General features: G+C 44.4%; 1 protein-coding gene across 4 annotated transcripts in view; it reads right to left on the bottom strand.

Annotated features, from left to right (window-relative positions):
• The window catches only part of YPEL2 (yippee like 2), a 95,411-nt gene that overhangs the window by 32,160 nt on the left and 35,914 nt on the right, over positions 1-27,337 (bottom strand). For 2 of the 4 annotated variants that reach the window (XR_014140687.1, XR_014140688.1), the window contains exons 3-5: positions 9,856-9,899; positions 8,741-8,849; positions 4,630-5,018 (exon numbers count right to left, since the gene is read on the bottom strand). Coding sequence is in view for 2 of the 4 variants with exons in the window: in XM_081806059.1 (XP_081662185.1) it covers positions 4,929-5,018; positions 8,741-8,849; positions 9,856-9,899 (243 nt within the window). In the remaining 2 variants the exon portion in view is untranslated. Of the gene's footprint in view, positions 1-264; positions 5,019-8,740; positions 8,850-9,855; positions 9,900-27,337 lie in introns of those variants that run through there. The other 2 variants (XM_081806059.1, XM_081806058.1) reach the window with 1 other exon arrangement.

Raw genomic sequence — 27,337 nt, 5'->3', positions numbered from 1 at the left:
TGGGGTTTAGTAGACAAAAATCCTAAAGGTCACTCAGGCATTTCTGATATCTAAAGATAAGAGCAGCATTTGCAGATAAGCAGGAGACCTGATTTTTATTCATTAATTGGCCAACTGTCCTTGGAACAAACAACCCCGCAGGGTCTCAGTTGAGAGCTCTGTGAATGGGGTTAGATGACCTCCTACAGGCTTTTCAGTTACTTTCAATGTTAAAAGTCAAGTTAAAAACATGCTGGGTCAATTAAGACAGATGAGCCCTCCAAAGAATATTTGAAAACTTTATTTTCTCAAATGAGCACCAACACAGATTGGAAATATGACAGAAACAATGCACTTTTCTCTAATACTGAATCACTATGTACAAATACAGGAAAAGGTGAAGACAAATTATTTGAAAATAATTATCTTTGTTATTGAAGCAAAGTGACCTGAAAAATGCCACCAAAAAAAAAAAAAAAAAGATAGGGAAAATAACAAAACCCAAACCCAACAAATACAGTTTGTAAACACAAGCATAAATAGAGATTCCGTATTGAAAGATCGTCTCTGCAGGTTGGAAAAGGGAACCGACTCTCACTTTCACCAAAATGTTATATAAAAATATACAGGCAGATCGAATTTGGTGATGGGAATAGCTTGTTTCTTCTTGGCTTTACCTTTCACTGCTGGCAGATTTCATGACTGTATTTTGCTTAAGAAAATGAAACATCTCTTTCCTCTACCTTGACCACTAGCTTGTTTTCTCATTTGAGGCAGACTCTTTGTTAAAATATGTAAGTTGATTGTGTTCAAGATTTTATTTCCCAGCCTCTTCCTGAACCTGAGGCAATCTGACCTTAAAATAAACTGTTTACCTACAAGGTATGTGTATTATTTTACTGATGTTCTTTCAACCCAAACCAGTTAACAATGTGGCTTCTACAACCACTGGAACCCTGGGGTACATAAGGAGTACACTCACATCTCAGTTAGAAACACATAGACCTGACTCTGCTTGATCTTCACAAACAACAGATTTCCTTTACTATCTGGGAAAGTTGAGCACACAAAGAAAAAGGAGCAAAGTGGCAACAGCTCCATGCTCAGAAAAACAAAATCTTCCTGGTTTGTGCTGTTGGTCCAAAACAAGCAGAGAGAAAGAGAAGAAAGCCTTATGTGCCCAAGGTGTAAACTGTAGGTATAGTGTCCCCAATAAAAAAGAAAACAGGAGGCACAGTCCAAAGTGCTTTTTACACACACACACACACACACGCATTAAAAACAAGATTCCGATTTGTTGGAAATTCTTCCAACAAGAGGAATCACTAAGCTGTTACTAAATCTGATTTTATTTATTTTCTTTTCTAGCCAATATTGGTGCAAGAAAATATTTCAATTCTCAACCTGGTAATGTACTGCAGAGTCTGCTCCATCTGGAAAAAAAATGCAGAGAGGCATTGCCTCTGTCCAGACTAAAGTGATACAGATCTTTTTTTTTTTAAAAGAGTATATTGGTGATCACTGTTTCCCTTAAAATATACTTCAAGAAATGCAGAGGAAACCATAGAATTTAAAAATGAAAATAAAAAGTGCTCTCAGGGGATCTGAGAAAACAGCACCAAATATATTATTTAAAAAATTAAATATTATTTACAAAAGTATATTTCACAAGCAACTTTTTTTTTTTCATATATATATCCACTTGAAAATCTTTTTATAAAGGGGACACCTCTTTTTCACACACTGACCCACCAGTCAAGATTTACTCTATCCTATCTCCATGATCTTGCTGTCTCGGAGTTGGGGCAGCACTCAGTCGGGCCCAGTTGACAATCTGTGGGCATCAAGTCTGGCTGTATTTGATTCATGTCAAATCAACCCGTCAGCAGCCTGAGACTAACATCCTGGGGTCTGGGTGTAATCCAGGGCCACCGAGGCCACATGACCTAGGACAGCACAGGGGACATGGACCTAGAGAGTCTGCCAGCTGGACTTCAGTTGCAAATGAAGGCAGCTGCTGGCTGAGGTACAGAACTTCACGCCTTTGCCTTTCTCACTTCGCACTTTCCCCTGCCCTACTCCCTGCCTAGGCTAGGCTTTACAGTCAAACTCCAATTCCTAGGCTTTACAGTCAAACTCCAATTCCCTGAACCCACCAGGGGTGAATGGATGAGGTCTTTGGTTATGCTCTGAGTCAATAATTTGGTGAGGAAATTAAAGAATGAACTGACTGAGGCCATGAGTTGATGCGTCTCCATCACTCAGCTGTGGTCTCTCCAATACTGCTAGACGTTAGGTAGACAAGCCATGAATGGAGCTAAAGTTATAAGAAGCACTTTTGGTTTCATTGACACAGAGGGAAAGCCTAGTGAGTTGTTTTTTTTCCCCTGTAGTTATGGAAAAACCAACATTCTACTCAGATCTTTCGCACCAAGTACGGTGCCACGCACCCATTGGATGCTCAATGGGTAAGAACTGGGAAAAAAAAAAAAGAAGAAGAAAAAAAACCCAGAACCTGGGTCTAACTGGAGCCTACTCTGATCCATGCAACCGTCAGAGGCCTCATCCCCAAGGAAGAACAGTGGCACATCAGTCTCCTCTGCCCCTTGAAAATTCTAGGGCACCCCGTATCTGGTATCTACGTCACCACACTCCATTTTCAGTCTCAAAGACAAAACACCTACCCGTGCTTAACCCCCATTTTCTTTCTATGGAAAGGAGTATCAACAGCCAGGACATTCCCTGAGCAAAGGGGCTAATCAAAATCTCTAAGTGAAGGCCACTACCTTCAGGGCAGACAGAAAGGAGGATCTATGATTTTTGTGCTGGTAAGCCAGCTTAGGAATGTGAAAGTTGAAAATGCTTTTTATTGAGATCTTGGCCCTGGGAGCCAGAAGAGCTCTTTCTCTGGGAGCGGAAATGAAATACTTCTTCTGAACTTCAGTCTGCTTTTTAGTAATGTGGGGAGCACTTAATCTCCCAGGGTTGCTAAAGTACCAAAAAATGTGGGTAAAAAGCCTCTGGGAACAAGATTCAATTTCTAAGAATCCTTTTGTGTCACAGAAGCAGTCTACCTGGAGCCACCCAGCTTCCTGTCAGTCCTGCCATCCGTCACCCTCCAGGGCAGGGCCACGCCTAGCTCAGGTCCCCCCTTCTGCAATCAGCCCACAGAGACATGAAAAGGCATTTCCACCACGGACTCACTCCCTACGGGAATTTGTCTGAATTCTGGAAATGTCCCTGGTTGGCTGCTTGAATCCTGATGAATCAATTTTACAGATTCTTGCCTCTACGAACTCACTCTTCTGTGACTTTTAAGGTGAATTTCCCTATAGGAAAATTTCCTATAGGATCAGCCTACTTAGAGAAATGAGATGCTGAGAATTACCTAACATAACCTGCACATATCTTAACATTAATTACATTTTCGGTCTAAGCAATAAAATTAACTCGGTTAAACGAGTTTCGGTCGTGCACCGTGTCCTGGCTTACCTGCTGGTAGAATACACTTCACAGTGTTGGTTAACTAACAAACTCCTTTCTCTCATAAGCCTTATTAAGGATCTTTTCTCTGTTTCCCTAATATAATGAACTTTGGTTTGGTTTGCGAGATAGATGGGAGGCAGGGGCTAATACTGGAATTTGTAACTTGATGTTGGATATCATACCTAGGCCCTCCCCACTGCTGGACCACTCTGACAATTTCTCTCCACACAAAGCATTCAAGTCCAAGGAGAGCAGCTAGCGGCATGAGGAATCTACTGGCCAGGTTATCACTAAACTCAAAGTCTTGGGACTTTGATAGAACTGGAGAAAAACACCCAAAACTCTATGTACAAAGAATTGCTGATCTCACTGAAGCCTTTGCATACCAAAGGGGAAAGATGCACTAACCTGTAATGGTTCAAATCTAAGCTATTCCCAGCATTGCCCCACCCCACCCCCTTCCTTGCCACAAGGCTCTTCTCTTACTAAGGGTCAGAAAAAAAGGTTAGAGAGTCAGAATTGCTAACTGGTTCTACTTTTTATTTTTTCTGGCCCAGTATCAGCCATTTCTGCAGGAGCTCCCAAACTACCGCCCCCCTTTGTTCCCTGTCCTCCTCCATTACTGATTTTAGTTGGTTGGTGGCCAAAGCCTTTGGGATGTTTGGATCTTGCACCCATTGCAAATGGCAGTCCCCCTCTTCTCACCTACGGCGGCTGAAGAGGCAAAGATAACCCGAGGGAGCAGTGAGGCATCAGAGTTATCAAAACCACCTGGGCTTCTCACTCTCTGCTTCCATGACACCCCCAACTCAACCCAGGAGAACCAGGCCCCTGCGCCCCTAGAGTTAGGGCCAGTTCTTGCGCTCGCATGCAAACCTGGCACAGTTGGTGTCGGGAACAGAAGCTTCTGATCAGAGAGAATGCAGTCATGAGGTATTTTTTTTTTCTCTTTGTCCTTTTAGACAAGTCGATTATTTCAAGCCTAAGTTACCGGGACCCCGGGAGCAGCACAATTTTGTTCCTACCTCTAACGGCCCATCCCCTGCCCACCCCTGGGACCCTCAAGGCTCCCCCTTCCTCTCTTCCTCACACCCCCATGCTGTACCACTGCTCTCCTGACAAGAGGCCACCAGGCAGCTCTTACATGGGCCCTAGGGCCCTTACCAAGGTGGGTTGCCACCATGCGGTCAGGCATCTGTTCCTTTCGTTGTTTTGTTTTCAGCCAACACTAGAACAGAGAGAGAAGCCAGGATCAACTCACAAACAGATACAAAGCAAAGAGACAGAGAGACAGCGATTTAGAGGCCGGTCACCAGAAAGACGGCGTCAGGGTGGGAGAATGCCCCAGATGGCAAGGCCCCTAAATGGATGGAACCAAGTGTTCAGTCACTCTCTCACGCTTGGGTAGAATGTTCGGTTGGATGGTGTTCACGTGGACACTGGGTTAGGTGGATACCCTCCGATCAGTCCCAGCCATTGTCCTTGATCATGTGTGCTAGCTCAATGATGTATTTGCCTTCTTTATATTTCTGGCTGCTTTCAAAGGCATGTTCCTAGGAGACACAAAGGAAGAGAAAAGACACCAAATGACCAAAGACAAGTAGGTGACTTGTAGCACAGAAGCATACAGGACCAGCCTGGCCCAGACTGAGAGAATTCCCGCCACTCAGACACCCCACGCCCCCTTCACTGAGCTCCAGCTCCGAGACAGCCCCGGGACTCTCTCAGTATTTACAACCGAGTTTCAATATTTTGCAATTTAAATATTCTAAACATTTTTTCTCAATATTTACAATAGAATTTCTTCAGGATCTCTGCTCATTTAAGGCTTTGCCCAAACGTCACCACCTTAGTAAGGTCTTTCCCCACTGTTCTACTTTAAAAGCACAACTTCCACCCCAGAACGCCCTCCCCGCCCCTCTCCCTGCTTCATTCTTCTCCACGGCACTTATCATTTTCAAACACACAGTACAACCTGCACATCTACTGTACCTATTGTCTCTCACCAGGACGACACAAATTTCATGGCAGGCAGAGGTTTTCATCTATTTTGTTCACTGCGGTATCCCTTGTGCCTAGAAGACTGCTTGCCAGATAAGAGGTCTTCAATAAATAACTGCTGAGTGAATGTGTGAATGTGTGTGTGAGCGCGAGCGTGTGTAAAATCTGAGAGGAACTTGGTTTCAGATGCTAACCAGAAATGTGCTCTATGGATGTATCCATGAAGTTTCTATGTCATAATCCTCAACTGTACTGTTACACTTAGAGAAAAGACACTCAGGGAGAGAACAAAGTATTGGGAGGCCAAATAGGTCTCTCTCTCATTTATCTTGCTGTTTCTATGTCAGGTGTGTTAAGTCTGTTTTTCCTTCACCGCCTTTCTCCAGGGAGTAAGGAGCTACATGAACTCTAGGCTGAAGAACCTGGCAGCCCTCACGCCCCACCCAGTTGCCAGGCCTCCAGAGAGAAAATGCAACAGAAACCACCTGGCAATTTACCATCCTAAATGTACAACAAACACTGTGGGTGGGCTTGCAGGCTAATAAGCCCCACAGGAAAGAAAAAAGAAAAAAGAAAGAAAAAGAAAAAAAAAAAAGCCCTGCAGAGGTACAGGCTCAAAGGGATATCTTCTTCCCAGGCACAGATGTATAAAAACATCTTGGTGTACTATATGAAAAGCCCTGGTCATCACAGTCATTAGGTGGCTGAGCTCAATGTGCACAAGCTGTGGACATCAGCTCTTTTCCCAAGTCTTCCGACTTAGTAAGTAACTCAACCCTCCTGCTTGTAGGTTCTGGGCAGCATTTGTATGAACTGTATCTTCTGTTCCTAGAGCTCTGGGAAACTGAGTCTCCTAATAAGAGCTCACACTTGAGCCTCTTGTTGAGAGAGGAATCATTCCACAAAGTGGCGAGGGGAGGGGCGGTGAGAGAGAATGTGCAAACACATCACACACACGCAAGAGCTGTGGACTCAGCAGTCATTTCCCTGACACTTCATTATTCCTCAGCTCCGTGTGTGTGTGTGTGTGTCTGTGTGTGTGTGTGTGTGTGTACACAACAAAGGAATGTGGTTCGAGACTAAGACCTATTGTTCCATGTAGTGTGTTTAGGATAGGGAGGAGGTAAAAAGAAAACTAGGAAAGTAAGAATATATCCCTATTAAACAAACAAACAAAAGTCAAAAGAAAAAAAAAATTCAACAGCCCCCAAGCCACAGGGCACTTGCAAAATGTCCTAACTGGACAGAGCACTAGATCTGGAGTCTGCAGAAATACCCCAGACTGAACCCTGGCCCCAGAAGCATCACTTAACCACTTGCGTTTACAATCGCAAACTTTCCATTTACAAAACTGGGATAATTAAAAGTACTTCACAGGATTACTATGAGGGTCAGAAGAAATAATGGAATGAAAGATTGGAGCACGGGCCTGGGACATGGGAGGTAATATATTTGGGAGACTGAGGTTTCCCTACTGTCCTGTGTATATCATTATGCCTGTCACGCTGTTTTATCCGTTTACCTGTAGCATTCCTTCTTGACACCATGACTGTAAACACTCCCAAGGGCAAGCATTAGATCGCATTTACTTTTGTATCCAACACAAAGGCTTTTAATGAACCTCTGTCAAAGAAGTGAATCATTTTACCTGAAGTGAGGAGCAAAACCAATGAACTCAGATTTATCTTCTGTCTGTAATCCTGCACATCTTCAATGGAATAAGATGACCAAGAGGTTGGGGAAACAGAAGGGCAGAACATTTCTGAATAATCAAAACCAGAACTGTAGCCCCCAGATCACCCAGAGAGGCCACCGGCCATACAGGGGGAACAGAACAGCCAAGGCCAGTTTTTCCCACAGGAAGCAATCAGGGCAACCATAGGGATCTGTGACCATCTTGGCATCGTGAAACATGCCATCTAGGGTGTTTCTTGCTAATTCTGAACATTTCAAGGGAAATGTGAAAGAGGGCATCTAAAGGCAATGCAGCCCCACTGCAGACTCTACCTGTGGCAGTTAAGATTCGCACATTTTTGAACTTCGGTTAAATGGACTCATACTTTTATGTTGGGCTTCTTTTGCTCAACATCTTTTTTATTTAAATAGATTTCTTCATGTTTTTAGAGCAGTTTTAGGCTCACAGCAAAAAGGAGCAGAAGGCAAGGAGGTTTCCCCTGTACTCCCTGCTCCCACATAACGCACAGCCTCCCCCATTCCTGGAGTCCCACAGAGTGGTGTGTTTTTCACAATCAACAAACCTACACTGACACATCATCATCACTCTGTGGGCAGTTCTGACGACTCCTCCGGGCTCTCCCAAGCTAACAAACAAGCTAACTAACCACAGGTCATATGAGCCAGCCCCACACTGACCCTGGGCAACTGATAGGACAGGGAATTTATGGCATTTTACATGGAATATATTGTCCTCCCGGAGCCAGGAAGACTCAACATCCCCACCATGACTGGGCAGAAAAAAGCACGTGAAAGTATCTGCCAATAATAAATATGTCTACCAGCAATAACAACAGAAGTGTATTTCCATGGATCATCTATACCTCCTCTCACCCTGGCGAAGGACTGCTCACTCTAGGTATCAAGACATTAAAAATATTTGTTGAGTTAAACAGCGAAGGAACGAATGTCTACTAGGGAGAATCCAGCCATGAATCTATCTAACAGACGACATTAATTAACATGTTTGATGATGCCTAGCACAGGGCTTAGGACCTGAGAAATGTTTTGGGGACATTTACTTGAGCAAAGAGCATGGGCTCTGCAGTGAGATTCCTGGATGCCTATATCCTGGTTTGGCCATGTAATGGCTAGATAACTTCGGATATACTATTAACCTCCCTAAATCTCCGTTTCCTCATCCCTATTTTATGGATGGGTAAGGAAGCTTTACCCACCGTCTAAGGAAGCTGTGAAGAGTGAATAAAATAATATAGGCTTGGAAAGAGTAAGTTGTCAGGAAATGTTATGTGCTGCTATTATTATTAATTAAATTGTAAAGCAGATGTGTATCTGTCTGTCTCATGGGCAGGTGCAAAGGAATGAGCAGGAGAAGGGGACTGTCAGAGAAAAGGGAAGAATGAGTGTGGTAGACAGGGGTGTGCCAGGAACGGCTCTTTGGGTTCCACTGACTGTTCCTGGACGAAGATAATCCCACAAGGTCACAGGAAGCCAGGAGAAGAAAGCAATCTTCCAGCACGAGGCTCTCGGTTACTCCCTCACAGTCCTCTCGGCACCGACCAGACTCCTCAGTACTCACATATTTCCAGCCCAGAGTGGTTTTGCAGTTTTCACAGTAAATGTCTGCGACTGCATGGAGTCCTGTTAGCAACACTCGCTCTTCTGCAGGCCCGCAGCCCACATTAACTCTGTGCCAAGGGACAGAGAGAGAGAAAGGGTAGTTAGTCACACATTCATCCTCGGTCGTTCAAGCTGAGCTTGCAGCGAGAAAATAACTGAGCACGGATGCCTCAAGGGAAGCCGACACTGAGAAGGGCGTTGTTTATGACCAAAAGTGATAACAGCCCCTAAAAGGTAGCCACGTGGAAACATCTCCATTGAAATGCATTTGAGATCTGAAAGTTCTGATTCAGCGAGTCTATGAAAAATAGTCTGTACGGTTGAGACTTTGCTTGGAAGGTTTCTAACTAATGTTTCTAATCTTGTGACCTAAGGGGACCAACTGATGGCCACACTGTGAAGACCACAGCCATGAGCACGGGTCCTCAGCTCAGAGCTTACTGAGGACTGAATGCAGCTGAAGATGTCAAATGGGACATCTGCACAGTCTTGTCCTGATTACAAGGATGAACGAGCCCCGTAGTATTTCCAGCTTAACATGTGAGATTGTCATTCTCACAGTTCATCACACTTCTGTGAGCGTCCCCCCTTCCTTTCCCAGGTAAGAGGCTACAAAGGATGTGCCCAGCAGTGACGGAGAGCCCTACAGGCCGCGACTGCAGTGGGGGAGGCTCTTCACTACCCGGGCCTTTTCCTCCAGCGCCAGCTCCTGCAGTGGATCCCCGTGTCTTTTGTTCGACCTCCTCTCCTCCCGGATGACTCATCTTAGACCTGGTTATGAAGCCTCCATGATGAGGCTCTTGGAAGCACTTCAACATCTTCCCTATGAGCCTACAGCCCTCTGATGTGCCTACTGTGGGTAGTAAATGTATTATTCTTAGCCAAAGATGCTGCCCCCCCACCAAGAAAAATTCCCCAAAGATAACTGGCTACCTAATGTGGAGAGTAATGTCCTGCAGGGTTTTTATTTTTGCAGAGGGGGCAGGGGGCCATTGTTTAATTATCACTGAGTGCTGCTTTCCCCCCAACCCGACAAAATTTGTACCAAACCATGGATGTACCAGAGACACTCACACTGAGTTAAAGAGGTATGCTCGTCCTTGACTTCCTTGGAACGACTGAAATGCAAGGAAACAAATCGATAGTTAGATATCCATTTCATCCACCCATTCGGGAAACCAGCCCTAAATCACAACAATGACGACCTTCCAGGATTGACACAGCAAAAAAAAAAAAAAAAAAAAAAAATGGCCCTGAGCCATTTAATAGTCAAGCTGGCAGCTAGCATGGGGGAGGACAAGAGGAGAGAATAAACAGAGCTACAGAGCTTGGGCCAGCCCACACTTGGACTGTTTTCACCAGCCCTGGTGAGAAGATAGAAAAACCAAACTCCACAATGTCATTGAAAACTTCTTCCCTCCTGACACCGTCTGTTCTATTGATCCACCCAAGATAATCCACATTGGCCTTTGCTGGACCTACTTATTTCAGGCATCTGTGCTGGCCACAGCTTTCCTCGAGGTGGTTAGGGAAATCAGTGGGGGCACCTTTACTTGCCCTCTTGGCCCAACCCCGAGAAGATGCCAAAGGATCCCCAAGGCAAGAAAGAATACACCACCAAACCTACACTTCTCACGTCTTGTGATCCTAACTGCCGTAAGAGTAACAATCCTCCTGACTGGGAGCATGGGCACTCTCCTGAGGTGTAAGCAACTTGATCTCTAGATCACATCAACGCTCATTAAGCAGCAATCCCATTTTAAATTCCAGCTTCAATATGAGCTGTTCTCTTCCGGCTGAAGGGTGGCAGAAGCTGGAGAAACGTGAGCCAGGGCTTGCCATGCAGCTTGGCATCTATTCCATTAAGACAGGCCCTCGCCGTGTTTCCCTCCTCTGGTGACACCAACAGGTCCAGCTGACATGAGCCATCCGCGTACTGCGCTGCTGCCTACATTTTTAATGTGGTCTGACAGTCGTACTCTGGATCCAACGTCCTAGTCCTCTCCGAAAACCACTCTAAAAACAAATAAAATAAGGGACTCTCCCATGACCTCTATTACTCCGTGGCTGGAGAAATCCAGTGGTGACTAGTTAACAGAGGACCAGAGGGTAGGAGAGAACCAGACAGGACACAGATCACTGCACACAAGACAGCCATCGTCAGAAATACCGGACTTCAGGGATCAAGGCCACCAGCCAGAAAGAAAGGCAAGATTTCGGACTTGCGGAAAAAGCTGCCTTTGGGGCAGCTGGACTGTTGGTTGCCTCCAACATGCAAACGCACCAGAGGCCTGTGCTCCCAGGGGTAGCTCCAAGAAGCAAGCAGATGTTTCCCAGCTGCTGCTCAGACCTAAAACAGCTCTTCCCTTTGGGCTTTGAAACATTCCTGGGGAACAGAAGAAACTCCCAGGCTGGAATGAAGCAGGAATAGGAGTGTCCCAGCCTTGAAAACCTGGAGGTCTATGCCAAGTGTTTGGAAGAGACAGTGTCCCTGTGACACAGACTATGGATTTAAATTTTTTTTTTTTTAAAGATTTTATTTATTTATTTGAGACAGAATGAGAGAGAGAGAGAGAGCACATGAGAGGGGAGAGGGTCAGAGGGAGAAGCAGACTCCCCGCCGAGCAGGGAGCCCGACGCGGGACTCGATCCAGGGACTCCAGGATCATGACCTGAGCCGAAGGCAGTCGCTTAACCAACTGAGCCACCCAGGCGCCCCCAGACTATGGATTTAGACAACCTGTTAGTTCAACCCTGGAGCACAAAGACACCCAAGCACTGGCAGGGAAGCCAAAGCTTCACCGTCTGGCCCCACCAACCTCTGCAGTCCCTTCTCTCGCTATAGTGTCCTCTGCTCTAGTCAGGCCGAACCACACGCAGTTCCCTGGAACTTGCCATCTCACCAATTTGCCCATGACGTTCCCTCAGATGGGAAGGCTCTTCCACGCCTCGGCTCAGCTTGCTCTCTTCCGTAAGGCTTTCCCTGACCTCCCCCTGAAGAGGCACCCGTTGGCCCCCATGTTCTAGACTCCTCCTGTGCCCTGTCTGTGCCTGTTTCTTAGCACTTAACATACTGGATCTAATTGATATGTTTATTTTCTAACAACCTCACTAGATGGGGAGCTCCCTGAAGGTACGGGCCACGTCTTCACTCTCTCTGAACCCCTAGCACAGAGCACATGAGTCTGGTATACTGTAGGCATTTATTATTTACTCCACAGGTGAACTGCCTCTAATTTCCTTTATTTCTTTAAGTGGCTTTACTGATGTATAAGTGATGTCGTAAACCGTACCTATGTAAAGTGCACTATTTGTATCTACCTGTGAAACCATCACCGCAATCATGACTGTCATACCCAGAAGTTTCCTCTTGTCCCTCTTCACCTTATTGCCTTCCCTCCCCTCCTTAATCCTTTCCCACTCATCCACAGGCACCCACTGCCATCACTGTCGCTTGCATTTTCCGGTTTTTTATAAGTGAAATCACACAGTATGTAGTGCTTTTTGTCTGGCTTCTCTCACACAGCATCATTCTTCCAAGATTCATCCACGTTGTTGCATTTTATCAAAAGCTCATTCCCTGGGGCACCTGGGTGGTCCCGTCAGTTAAGCTTCCAACTCTTGGTTTCGACTCAGGTCATGATCTCAGGGTCGTGAGATGGAGCCTCGCGTCCAGCTCCCTGCTCAGCGTGGAGTGTGCTTATCCCTCTCTCCCCTCATCTCTCTCGCTCAAATAAATAAACAAAATCTTTAAGGGAAAAAAAAAAAAGCTCATTCCCTTTTTATTGCTGAATCGTATTCCATTCTATGGATTTAACCACAGTTCCTTTGTATTTTTTGATTTTCATAAGGGATTTGGACTAGTCAACCTTCCAAGTCCCCTTACAGCTCCAAAATTATATTCTTTTATGATTCCTGGTTCTACATTATGGATAATCAGGAGCGTCATCTTCTAAGAAACATTTGTTATAAACTTCAAGTTTGGAGCTTAGAAGAATGAGACTATGGGAAAATAAATTCTAGAAGAAAGCAGACAGGAAGAGGACAACACAAAGCAACACAGCTCTACCATTTATAACAGGACAAGGCATTTATTTCCCAAACAAACACAGATCTGCTATACCTAGAGACAATTGGGAATGCAGGGAGAGAAGCAGCATCTAAGACTTTCCAGGGTAGAGGCATCCCCAGAAGGTATATAAGACAATCAGGGTAGGGGGAAAAAAACACCTAAATTTTTAATCTACTTTTATCTTTCTTTCTTTCCTTCTTTTTATACTTTTATCTTAAAAAAAAGGTTTCACTAAGCAGTCAGAGATTGGCCACTGGGATCTTCCCTGGGCTAGCGTCATGTGCGCACAGGCATCCAGAAGGAAGCGTGGGGCTCTCGTACGCGTGCGTGTGGTGTGACAGTCGTACCCTTCAGTCTGCTTTCAGCTTATCGTGAACACCGTTGTTTTCTGTGCAACAGGATGTCAAAAATGAGACTAATCTTAATTTAAAACAAAACGAAACGAAACGAAACGAAACAGGATATTTGGGGCTCCTGGGTGGCTCAGTCAGTTGGTCATTTCGGTTCCGGTCATGATTTCAGGGTCCTGAGATTGAGCCCCGCGTTGGGCTCTGTGCTCAGCAGGGAGTCTGAGGATTCTCTCTCTCCCTCTGCCTCTGCCCCTTCCCCCTGTTCATTCTCTCTCTCCGCCCCCCAAAATAAATAAATAAAATCTAAAAAACAGGGTATTTAAACAGCAGGATCCTTGCAATTTTTTGTATAGGATAGCTCACCACGAAGAGGTTCATTTACATCAAAGTACTTAAAAACGTAAAGAAGTTATACATTTTCCTTTTGTAAAAAGATAAGCATTCCAAACTCTTTGGCCTTTGCTGTAAAAAGGAGCTTGACATTCGTATGGTACTCTTATTCTGCAATATTTTCCAAAAGAATAAACCCACAAAAATCTGTCCCTTTAAAGAATAGGTGACATTTCCACAGGGAATGAGAATATAACTTCTTTTCAAAAGGAACTTATGCTATGGAGAGAACTGGTATCTGGCAATGTATTCATTTTATATGATCTTTGTAGTTTAGAACTGACATGACTGTACAAAAAATTGATTCAAAACGAATGATATTTGGAAGGAAATGCAGGTGGAAATCTTTGTGTTAGAAAAGACTTCTTAGATCCTGCCCCAGAAACAATTTATAAAAGAAAAAGACTGCTAAACTGAACTTCATCAAAATTTCAAACTTACTCTGAAAAACCGATAAAGAGAAAAGTTAAGTCATAGACTGGGGAAAAAATATCTGGAAATCACATATATGACAAAGCACTTGTACCTGAAATATATAAAGAACTCTCAAAATTCAACAATAAAGAACAAACACCCCAATTTTAAAATGAGCAAAAGAGGCTCTCTGCTCCTAACCCATTCGTCAGACATCAGAATCTTCTGGTGCAGTGCCAGCCACATCCCCGAGACACAATAGTCATGTCAGAGTAAATGGATTTGGTCATATTGGGCACCTGGTCACCAGGGCTGCTTTCAACTCTGGCAAAGTGGATACTGTCACTGACCTCAACTATGTGGTCTACATGTTCCAGTATGTCAAGCTCATTTCCTGGTATGACAATGAATTTGGCTACAGCAACCAGGTGGTGGACCTTATGGTCCATATGGCCTCCAAGGAGTAAAAGCCCCCTGGACAACCAGCCCCAGGGAGAGCAAGAGGAAGAGAGAGGCCCTCAGCTGCTGGGGAGTCCTTGCCCCAACTCATCCCCTGACACACTGAGAATCTCATGACCTCTAGACAGTTTACATCCCAGACCCCCGAAGAAAGGGAGGGACTAGGGGAGCCCTACCTTATCATGTATCACCAATAAAGTGTACTATACCCAGCCAAAAAAAACAAAACTCAAAAAATAACCTCGGGGCGCCTGGGTGGCTCAGTCGTTAAGCGTCTGCCTTCGGCTCAGGTCATGATCCCAGGGTCCTGGGATCGAGCCCCGCATCGGGCTCCCTGCTCGACGGGAAGCCTGCTTCTCCCTCTCCCACTCCCCCTGCTTGTGTTCCCTCTCTCGCTGTGTCTCTCTCTGTCAAATAAATAAAATCTTTTAAAAAAAAAAAAAAACCTCAAAAAAAGTTTTAAATAAAAAATAAAATGAGCCAAAGATTTGAACAGACTTCACCAAAGATAAACAGATGGTAAGTAGTCACATGAAAAGATGCTCAGCATCACTAGTCACTGGAGTAAGTGCAAATTAAAAACACAATGAGATCAAAACCACAATGAGATACCACCTCACACCAGTCAGAATGGCTAAAATTAACAAGTCAGGAAACCACAGATGTTGGCGCGGATGCGGAGAAAGGGGAACCCTCCTACACTGTTGGTGGGAATGCAAGCTGGTGCAGCCACTCTGGAAAACAGTATGGAGGTTCCTCAAAAAGTTGAAAATAGAGTCACCCTAGGACCCAACAATTGCATTACTAGGGATTTACCCCAAAGATACAAATGTAGTATTCCGAAGGGGCACCTGCACCCCAATGTTTATAGCAGCAATTTCCACAACAGCCAAACTATGGAAAGAGCCCAGATGTCCATCGACAGATGAATGGATAAAGAAGATGTGGTGTATATATACAATGGAATACTATTCAGCCATCAAAAAAAAAAATGAAATCTTGCCATTTGCAACGACGTGGATGGAACTATAGAGGGTATTATGCTAAGCGAATAAGTCAGAGAAAGACAATTATCATATGATCTCGCTCACATATGGAATTTAGGAAACAAAACAGAGGATCATAGGGGAAGGGAGGGAAAAATAAAACAAGACAAAATCAGAAAGGGAGACAAACCACAAGAGACTCTTAATCATAGGAAATAAACTGAGGGTTGCTGGAGGGGAGGGGGTGGAGGGATGGGGTTACTGGGTGATGGACAATAAGGAGGGCACGTGATGTAATGAGCACTGGGTATCATATAAGACTGATGAATCACTGACCTCTACCTCTGAAACTACTAATACACCAAATGTTAATTAATTTAATTTAAATAAAAAATTAAAAACAAAAACAAAAAAACTCTGGAACAATGAGATTCTGAGAACTTCCAGGTTGGTGAACACATAAAAGTGCTCAGTGAGTGATGTGGCCTGAAAGGGCATGAAAGCTCCACCCTCCACTCTACCCTCATCTTTTGACTCTATGTATCTCTACCATTTGGCTGTTCCTGAGTTGTATCCTTTATAATAAAATGGTAGTCATGGGCGCCTGGGTGGCTCAGTCATTAAGCATCTGCCTTCAGCTCAGGTCATGATCCCAGGGTCCTGGGATCGAGTCCCACATCGGGCTCCCTGCTCAGCAGGAAGCCGGCTTCTCGCTCTCCCACTCTCCCTGCTGTGTTCCTACTCTCGCTATCTCTCTGTCGAATAAATAAATAAATAAATAAATAAATAAATAAAATAAAATGGTAGTCATAAGTTAAAAAAAGAAAAAAAAAAGTGAGATATCACCATGCACCTATTAGAATGCTTAAATTTTTGTAAGCTGACAAAACCAAGTCAAGAATGTGTAGCAACCAGAACTCTCTCATACATTGCAAAACAGCATAACCACTTTGGACAAGAGCTTGGTGGTTTCATTTACCCAAGTTAAATGAAAACCTATGCTCACGCAAAAACCTGCAGGAGAATGTTTTCAGAGCGGCTTTATTCTTAATTGTCCAGAACTGGAAACAACCTAAATATCTCTCAGTTGGTGATTGGATAAAACGATACCACCCATATAATGGTAGTCTGCAATAAAAAGGAACCACGTGTTGATACACATACCAACATGGATGAATCTGAAATGCATCAGGCTAAAGTAAGTGATTGCCAAAGGTTATGGGTAGGAGGAGAATTTGACTACAAGGAGTAACGGGGGAGACAGAATTGTTATCTTCATTATGAGGGTGGCTATAAGACCAAGTATTTATCAACTCATAGGACTGTATACCAAAGAGTGAATTTTACTTTGTAAAATTAAAGAAAATTTAAATCCAATAAAAATTTTAAAATAAGCCATCTCTACAATCTCCCATCTGTACACTGTATTTCTGTATTTAGACAATTAGGAAGAAACAATTTCCTAATCTACTCAAAAGTATTCCAAAGAGCAACTGAAAGTTCTGCAAAAACCTTTGTGTTATTGGGTAAATGGGTTGGAGCATGGGGATCATGATTTTCATAGGCACAAACATGCTAATGTTGCATTTGAATCTACCTTTCTTGTAAGAACTTTTCAGCAACGGAAATTGTTAAGATAAAGTACTGAAAAATATCATTAGGACATACCTTAGAATTACTATATCAGAAAGTGATAAACCAATAATTTTAAAAGAATGTATTAAATCACATAGCTTCAATAAGTAAGATTTGAAAAACAATTTGTTTTTCTTCCTTTCTAAATTATATTAATCATTTCTTTGAACATAGGTTTATAATATACATATCCCATAGCAGTATGTGTATGCCACTTACAAGTATCCATATATTAGGAGTATATACTCAAGCATTTTACTAGTAGGGATAGGTGATTTTAAAAGTCTGAGGGCCAATCTGGGGGTTTCTGTCTGCTTCAGGGCAGGGCCTATGAGTAATTTCCCTAGCCTGGCATAGCCTAGAATTCCTAGAGAGTAGGGGATGATGGGGAGGACACATGGCAGAGAAGAGAAATGCCAGCCAGGCCCAGAGGTGCCGCCCAGGGCCACTATGGTCCCTCCAGGCCTGTTCCACGAAAAGTGCGCTGGCCGAGGCCCACACGCTGCCAAGGGCTGTCTTGGAGGCACGACCTCCCGGGGCAGGTACCCTCCTGGGTAACAGTGAACCTGCTGGCTCAGCCTGTCACTCAGGACCAGCTGAATTCCTGGGATAGAACTCTGGAAGCTCTTCCGCCATGGCTTCCACTCTGGGCCTCTGCCAAGGTGACATTTATGATGGGAAAAACAGCCGCTGGGCCAACAGGCATCTTGCAAATAGACAGACAAGAATAGCCCCGGCTGGGTCACTGTATCCTGTGGGGCCCGGCCCAGCCTGGCACACCCAGGCACGGCCTGGCACTCCCTTGAGTGAGGGTGGTACCAAAGGTGGGGAGACTGAAAGGAAGTTAAGGAAGCAATCAGAATGAAGCAAACAGAATTTCAGACCAGGAGATCCCAAACAGACTGTCAGACACATTTGTTTGCTGTCCTTACTGCCAGGCAACAAGGCAGCTCTTTTCCATGTTGTGGATCAACCGAGGCTGGTATTCAGGACTCCAGGAAAGGGTTTTTTATTTTGTTTTGTTTTGTTTTGTTTTTTAAATTACACAACACTTTTCTTCTGTCCTTTAAAGGAAAGTAATAGTCCAGGCCCAGCCCTTCCAGCCAGCTCAAAGGAACGGAAAGGGCTTTGAGTTTCCTGTTTAGTATCCAAAACCACTGATTTCTGGCCCCTTTTGAAAGTCTGAAGGCAGCAATTCCGTTTAAAAGTAGGAGGACCATTGCAAATGAATATTTTTCAGGGGGAGGTGGAAAAAGAGCAAACATATGGGTTCCTTCCGCTCAGTAACAGGCACAGGTCCTCACCCATGAGCAGACTTGGGCATGACGTCCTCCTAGCATGAAGCAGAGCCTCTCCAACTTAGGCCCTCTCCTCTCACTGGGAAGGTCAATCGTTTTCTTTTTCTTTTTGGGGGTGGGGGGTGGGAGAGATCTAGAGAGGGAGAGAGAGAGAGACAGGCAGAGCCAAGCAGGCTCCACACCCAGCCCAGAACCCGAAGTGGGGATCCATCTCATGACCCTGAGATCATGACCTGAGCTGAAACCCAGAGTCTGATGCTTCACCGACTGCACCCCCCAGGCGCCCCAAGGTCAACCATTTTTAATGTAGCATGTGCCTTAGGAGGTGTAGAAAGATGAGGAAGCAGATGTCTACCTGCCCACCCAGCCGCGCTATCTGAGAGCTAGGTGCCTATCTGCGTATGATGAGGGGATGTAGCCTTGGCATCAGAAGATCAGGATCAAATCCTAGTTTTACAATGACAACTTACTAGCTACTTGACGTGGGGAGAAATACTCACTCTCAGCTTTGCTATCTTTTACATCTGTAGATGGAAACATGCCTATTTCATAGGGTTTCTGAGGTTAAGTAGTAAAACAAGGTCAATGAAGTCCAGAGTAGAAGGAAGGTCAGTTCCCTCTCTTTCCTCTTTGGCCTTTTCAGGAGCCTGGAAAAGAGAGATGAAAAGGCTGATTCTAATCTACTTGGGTTTTCAAAATCTTTTTCTTTGGTGACTTTGATTTCTCTACTATTACAACAAAGGACAAGTGTTCCACCCTTTGCAACTCAACGTCTCCATAAAAATGGAAGGATGAGACTGAAGCTCCCCATGATCCTTTCCAGTCATATTGTGTGACTTCTTTAAAGCATTTAGTGCTTGCTTCTCCAACCTACCATCCACAGGCAGTGTGAATTATATGGGCTTCAAGGAGGCAGACTGCCAGATTTTGAGTCCTGGCTTTGCCATGTACCAGCTATGCTACTAACTTGAGCAAGCCAATTAACTGCTCTGAGACTTGATTTCCTAATCTGTAAAATGGGCACAATAAGACAGTCCTCACACCAGCTTTCTATAAGAAATAAAGGAGATACTGTGATGAAAGAAAGTGCTTCATAAACTCCAAGGCTTTATATATATATTGTGTTGTTGTTACAATTTCTTTTTATTATACAGCTATAAAAGAACTTACTAGTGCAAACATAAAGTTGAGTTCTTTTTAACTGAAATGTAATTCATATTACCATAGAAGTCATCCTCTTAAAGTATATAATTCAGGGGCTCTTGATATATTCATAAGGTTGTGCAATCGTCACCACTATAATTCCAGAACATTTCCACTCTCCAAAAAGAAATCTCATGTCGTTACCAGTCCCCTTCCACATCCCCTGCCCCAGCCTCTGGCACCCACAAATCTACTCTCTGTCTCCATGTATTTGCTGAAGGCACCGTATATTATACAACACACCATCTCAGCGAGAAGTCAGTAGAAGTATTAGCTAGAGATACAAAGGAGGGTTAGAGCAAAACCCCTGCCCTTGGGATGCTGGCTAAACCTCCCACCTCAGGAGATCTGACATTCTGCTGGGAGGGCCTGGTCAGTCCTTTTTCCTTTCTCATTCTTTTCTCCATCCATGGTCAGGCCCAGTGGAGTTTCCCATTTAGGGTCAGGGTAAGCCACAGGCTCCATTCCAAAGAACTGAAGCCCATGCAAAATAATACTGGATCCTGTTTGGATTTCACCCTTGAGGAAGCATATGGAGAAAGTGGGAAGGGTAATAATAATAAAGAACAATGAAAATGATGAAAACTTCCAGAATTAGAACCCAAGTGCAACTTAGAGCCAGTAAGCCTTTAGCTAAGAGGAAAAGAAGATTTAAGGGGATTTCTTCCATTTTCTCTGCAATAAGAGAAGGAGGAGGAAATGGACATAAATGGAAATAAGAGAGACTTGGGTTAATTGTAAGGGAAGAATTTCCTGACTGTGTAGGACTTCCACAAGAGGACACGGGTCACTAGGAAAGATGAGGAAAGAACAAAGCCATTTCTATGTATTTATGGATCACAAAAAGCTTCTAGCCCATCTGTCTAGAAACCTTGAAATGGGCTAGGAAGCCACGTGTGCTGCCTAAGGACAGAAGTATGGCCTCCTACAGCCCTCGTCCCCTGGTTTTGAGCTTTGGTAGGTCTCAGTTCACCCTCACATTCCCTAAACAGATGGAGGGAGGGGCTGGGAAGGGACTGGCTCTCAAGGAGGAAATATCTGCTGTGTGGAGTCATAAAATTCCAAGGGCATGGGAGCATACATGATGCAAATGATGCAAGGAACAAACGGCAAAAACAAAAGGTGCTGAGCAGTCTGGGCGCCACGTTTTATTGCTTACAGGGGGATATTCTGGGATCTAAGTTACTTAACGATCAGACCATTCAAATTCACCTTCCTGTTGACCTGCATGAAACAGGCTGCTTTTTGGGATGGACCTAGACTAGAGAAATGGAAGGGAAACTGAGAACGGAATAGAGAAAGAGCCTGGAAAGTCTGCTCCCTCTCGCTGTCGTGCCTGCCGGATGTTCAGTGGAAAGGATTCAGGCTTTGGAGCAAGCTGTGTAACCCTGAGCAAGTCACTGCATCTTTCTGAGCCTCAGGGCCCCATCTACCAAAGGGAGAAACGTAACGCCTATTCCATTAACGCCCTGTTCTAAAGGGATGTTGTGTTCAACGAATGCCTGTACATAAAGCACATTGTCTGGCTCATGAAACAGCACTTAATAAATGTTTGTTTCCTTTCACCACTCGGGCCTTCCGGATTTAAGATGAGAGATGCGGGACTACTCTGGAAGGGCTGGGCTGTCTTACCAGAGCTTCCCCAGACTCTCTTCCAAACCCCTGACAGCCACAGACCCCCATAGCCCCTCTCCCACGCCTCTCCCAGCTGTTCTAAGGGCCTCAGATGTGGTTTGGGGCCGTGGGGTTGTTCTCTGTTGAACCAAGAGCAGATAAGACTCTCTAGTTTGTGGCAAAGGGTTAGGACTGTAAGTAGATGCCAATGGAAACATGCAGCCAGTGGGAAAACAGATGTTGCCGGCTCAACATCCTGCATTCGCTCCTTGCTCTCCACAGAAAAGGCCCCGAAAACATGCATTCTTCAGAAAGATAAAGAGCAGGGGATTCCCATAATCAGACAAGCCTCATCCCCTACAGAAGAAAGCTGCACATGTCACCCTCACGAGGTCTGTTCAGGGAGACTGGCTTCTGAGTTAAGAGAGTAGAGGTAATGGAATCAGAATATAATGGCAGGCAAGTGATTAATACTGGGGCCCTCTGCGGTTCAGTTCGAATATAAAACTAAAACTTCAAGGGGGCTGAAATAATGGAACTCAAATTTCTCTCAAAACCATCAGGCTCTTGAAAATAATTCACTATAAGCGGTTAAAATTAAAAAGATAATGCCAGTTCATATACCTAGGAAGGACAAATACCAATTTCTTGGATTTGTTTCAATCTACCCCTTGTTTCCAAATCCAGCTGGACACTGGCAGATGGAATGTCCTTATACCACAAAAGATATCTGATGTCAGTTGGCAAAACCTACAGACTAGTCTAGGGGGAGAATGAAGATGGGACACCAAGGCTGTTGTCCAAGGGACTCCCTAAAAGAAAGGAGCCTAACACAATTAGACTAATGCTAACATGTATATAGGACACCAGAGTATACAAAGCCCTTTCCCATACATTAACTGATTCAATCTCTAAAACAGCAGAGGAAACTGAAACCCAGAGCTGTTTGAGTGACTTTCCCAGTTTCACATAGCTTATAATTCAAGGTCAGAACATAAATCTATGGCTTTTGACTCCAAGTCCCAAGATTTTTCTAGAGCATGTTCACCTGGAAAATCTGTCTCTTTGATGAAGGATGGATCTAGCTGTCAGAATTGATAAAAATCTCTTAGGCTATTCAACTTCCTCTGCTCTGATTCCATATTTACTTAGCAACTGCCTAAATTTAATTCTCTCGCTCAAGTGGGTTTACTTTCAAGGAAGAAAACACACAGTCCGAGCTTTTGGGATTATCTGTTCCACTGTAAATTAGTGAATTAGAATTCTGGTCTACCAATTAAATTCCTGTGAGTTGTGCTAGGTGAACTGCTTCACCAGAGCTTGGCTACTCTTGAGTGGAGAAGTAAAATTAAATTTGTAAACCTACAATGCTTAAGACTGATTGAAGACCACCAAAGGAATGGTCTCTGCCACCCAGTCTGAAAACAGCTTTCCCAGCTCACTCCTGAATGAATGATTCTCATTTCACAACCTGTGGGGGAAAAAAAAAAATTAAAAGCAAAGAAGCCCTTAAAATCCCTTCTTTGGCACCTGGACGTCATGGCAAAGAATGAGCAGAAAACCCAGAAAAATGCTTGGGGAGTTAGCTGAAAAAGAAAGATTTAACTAATGGCAGTCTGTAGGAATCTCACGCAGTGGATTGCATTTTGGGTATAGCAGAGGATCTCAAAACAAAACAAAACACATGTATGACTTTGTCCAGCTTTAATTTCATAGACCACTGGAACTTGAAGGATCTTCAAAGATCAGCCACTCATCTGATACAGGGCTCTAATCTTCATTTCTACCAAACCTCTTCCAGGGATAGGGAATTTGCTACCTCCCCAGGAGGCCCATTTTACGTCCAGTCACTCTGACTCTACCAAAAGTCCTTGTATGAGCTGAACTGTCTCCTGAGAGCTCCCTGAATGCCCCATCTTTATATCCTCTGGTGCCAAGTAACACTTCGAGTGATAGCTTTAAAGCTCACATCAAGGTTTCCTTGTACCAGTTGAACTTCTCCCAGGTTAGGACCCTGATATAATGGAAGAACGATATAGTTGTATGAACTAGATACAATTCCCAATTGTGACACTTTCTCTACCATGTGCTCTTGGGATCTCAATACCCACCTCAAAGAAAGTAAAGTGGCTGGCATAGAACAGGCTTTCATAAATGGTGCCATTCTTCTACCACTTCCTTCAAATGTCTGTATGTGGCACAGCTGTACCCTTACGAAGTCTGCCACTATCTTTTTTTTTTTAATTTTATTTTATTATGTTATGTCACCATACAGTACATCATTAGTTTTAGATGTAGTGTTCCGTGATTCATTGTTTGCGTATAACACCCAGTGCTCCGTGCAATACCTGCCCTCCTTAATACCACTATCTTCTAAACCTCATTTTTCATTTCCTATTATGCGTTCTCTAAACACCTTCAACACTTTGCTCTCCTGGAAATGCTAATCATAGCACAGGGCCTTAAACAATTGGACTTCGGGTTGCACACACTAAAGTAGGTTAACTAATGTGTTGCTCCCCACTGTGGCAGCTATCCAGCATCAGGCTTTCCTCCAGTGAGCATGGTAGTATACATCTACACTTAAACCCTATATTCATACACCACTGCCCCCACCCAAGAGACTGGGCTTAGGAGTCTAGTGATAACAAACAGTAATGAAGGAAGAGACAATGTTATTTAAAAGGGCCTTGGTGGGACTTGAAGAAATCACAGCCAAAAGGCTCTTATGAAAGAGACAGGACCATATAAATGAGGATAAGGTGCTTGCCAAAGTGCAAAAGCCGGGCACTGGTGATTCAAGGTACTCCTTCTAGAAACCAGAACATGACTGGGTCAGAATAACCAGCTCACTCACTCCCACCCCTGCCAGGCAAGGCTAGATCATCTGCCTCCAGCAGCATGATGTCCTTGGGCAGATCCCTGATCCTCTGAACTGGGAGCTGCATCATCTGTGAAATGAGGGGGTTGAGTAAGGTCTCTTCCGAGGGTGAACATTCTGTGAGTCCACGTTCTCAAGAGAGTAAACGCCTCACACTTTAAACGAGCGTTTCTGACTCAGAGTTAGACCTCTTCTCCTATGTTTTTAAACTTCCTGTTTATCTGCATAAAAAGTCTTTTCTGTTCATCAGCTGGTCTATCTTATCTGACAATTCCTATTTTAGGACTCTCACCCTCAAGACATAGAGACTTAAATCCTTTTCATATATTCTGGTGCTCAACCTTCTTGCCTGGCCAATGCTAAAGCCCCAGGCACATTGTGAAATATCAGGCATTGGAAAATCATTTCCCAGACAAAACAGTTTTGTGTCACATGAATGTAGTCTACGATTTAAAAACTGGGGAGAAATCTAAATGTCCAATAATAAAGGTGTGGCTTAGAATCTTGTGATATATCATAATGAGGAATACTGTGCCTCCATAATTATAAGTCAACAACTATCTAATGAGCAGCTATGTCTCAGACCTTGCCGGTCACCAAGGAGAACATAGCAAGCCAGCTCTGTCCTGAAGTTGCTTATAATCTAACTAGAAAACAGGACTAAAATACACAAAGTATGTATCAAACAATATATATCATTGTGACACATTATGGACGTGAAAGGAGTTTTTGAGAACGTAGATGGAACTGAAGAGGATGAGAACATTCTAGGGTTGCTGATAGAGCAGGGGGGCTTTCCCACTGAAGAAATAAGAGCACTTAGCATAGTCAGTCTCAGCAAGACCCATCTACATCCCCATCTCCTTCCTAGGAGAGGCTAATAAATCCACGAGAACTCAGCAGTGGTCCCTAGATGTTTGCAACCGTATCTTGTGTCTTCCATAGTTTGATACCACCTCAGGGCATTGTCTCAGGTATTATCTGTGTTTTATTAAGTGAGGAAAGACAACAGCTGATGGGGACAGAACCACCCCTGGAAGCCAAGTCTCAAGAAATCCCTGCCTCTCTTTTGGCTGAGTGTAAGCATTGTCTATTGTGCACACATCTAACCAGGGCATTCTTACCACTCCCCTTTCCACTAATTTTTCCTTATTGATGGGGGTGGAGAGGGTGTGGGATCCTTAACAGCACCGGGCAGCAAATTTAAAAGCAGAACTTGTTAGTTTTTAAACAAGGACCAGCCAGTTGGACCACAGAGTGGGTGTTTCCATGCAAATTCCAGCACTTCCAAGTTGCTCCATGAACTGAGCCCAGCCAGGACAGCAAACCTTGTTTTTTTGCAGCCAGCTCTTTGATTAGGTCTAGAGAGGGGCTCAATTAGCATCATGGAAACACGGAGCAGATTTCAGAAAGGAAAGGTCAGCTGCAAGCCCTAGCATTTACTATCAGCCATCTGCCAAGCAGGAAGTGCTACTCAGATCTATTTTTAATCATCTTCCCTAGGCGAAGGCTCCTGGGAGAATGCAGAGGCCAGGCTTATTCCAAGACAAACATTTAATTGCTACCTTTCTGTACACATTTTAAAATAGTCTCTGGATACTCAAGACCAACTTATCCATCCCTGCCCAGTTCTTGGGTTCTAGCATGCTGGTACCTACCTGCAAGGTTGTGTTTGGAGGCCATGGTTGAGGACCTCGTCTTTTTTTTTTTAAAGATTTTATTTATTTATTTGAGACAGAGAGAATGAGAGACAGAGAGCATGAGAGGGAGGAGGGTCAGAGAGAGAAGCAGACTTCCTGCCGAGCAGGGAGCCTGATGCGGGACTCGATCCCGGGACTCCAGGATCATGACCTGAGCCGAAGGCAGTCGCTTAACCAACTGAGCCACCCAGGCGCCCCGAGGACCTCGTCTTGAGGAAATTTCCTGTCTGAAATATCAACTAACTCCACATAACATAATAATCCCTATAACCGGGTTCCAGGGATTTGTTCTGGTTGAAGATGACAGGGAAGAGAGAAGATGTGTAAGTCTAGGAGTACATATTCATTCCCCACAGCAGTGAGCCAGGCAAAGCTAACTGTGCAAACTTCCTGCTCATTTTTATTTCAAGTGCATCTATCTCTTCAAAAAAGGTAAATTAAAACCAGCTCATCTGGCAGTAACTCATCTGTTACTCAAGATATGGGCTGGCTAAAGAAAGAGGAAAGATTTCATCTCAGTTCCTAGCGACTCAGCCTGTGCTGTGGCTTGTCATCCAGGCCCAGGAACATTTTGTCCACTGGCTTCTTCCCCCTCCTGACTAGTAGCAGCACTCATGTCTCAGTTCCAGCCAGTCCAAGGAATGAAACATCTCTGCAAGGTCTGGACAGACAGGGAGTCAGGCACGGCCATGGCGGATTATGCAGAAACCGAGCCTGGCTCAGGAGCCCCTGCATTCTCCCAGCCCACTCATCGAACACAGAGTTTCCTTGTCTCTTGACACTTAAAAAATTTCAGCCTCCAATTTCCACCCTAAGGTAAAGTCTAAGCATATGTACAATTGTGCCTCAGCCAAGTGAAGTACCATCTACCAATAAAAGACGGGCTGGATGGCTAGCCACCACCCAGGGCCTGCCCCATCCAACACGATACTGGGGAGCTGCAGGACCCATTATGCAGCATGACAAAGGGACAAAGGGGTCTGCTCCAGGTTTTACCCACCTCTCCACCCTCCCTCTTCCCTCCTCTTAGGAGCTTATCTGTCAGAGAGCAGCCAATGGGAAAGCTAAGCTGAAAGGGCACCTTGGCTGTGGGATCTTTGCCTGACTATGTGAAATAAGAGACTGAGTATTTGGGGCAACTTAACGCCAGCAGGAGCCCCGCCAGAGGGTCAGGGAGGAAGGGACTGAATAGGCAGACATGTGTTTCACAGGAGATCTAACTCCCAGGGTGGAATCCCTCCCCCCAGTGCTGTGGAACTCTGCTCGAGTGAGCTGGAGCACACAAGTCCCAGGGGGGGCGGGGGCACTGCATAGGGTCACTCTCTCTGACCCAGTTGGACCACAAATTAATTGGGGCTTCTGAGCCCTGCTGACTCTTGAGTTCCTCCTCTTTCTGGTTTCAGGAGCAAAAGGAGCTAATTAGTAAACAGCTTAAGAAAGAATAACTTTTCTGCCCCTGCTGAGAATCACCTATATGCTCTCTCTCCATCCCTTCCCGTTTGCCATGGCTCCATGGGTCAAAAACCCTATTTAAAAAAAAAGAAACAGATGGGG

The sequence above is a fragment of the Leptonychotes weddellii genome, chromosome 15, assembly GCF_054177405.1.
Source record: "Leptonychotes weddellii isolate Sample4059 chromosome 15, ASM5417740v2, whole genome shotgun sequence".
In the NCBI taxonomy this organism is placed as follows: domain Eukaryota; kingdom Metazoa; phylum Chordata; class Mammalia; order Carnivora; family Phocidae; genus Leptonychotes; species Leptonychotes weddellii.
The sequence above is the reverse complement of the archived record's forward strand: the minus strand, read 5'-3'. Positions and strand labels throughout refer to the sequence as shown.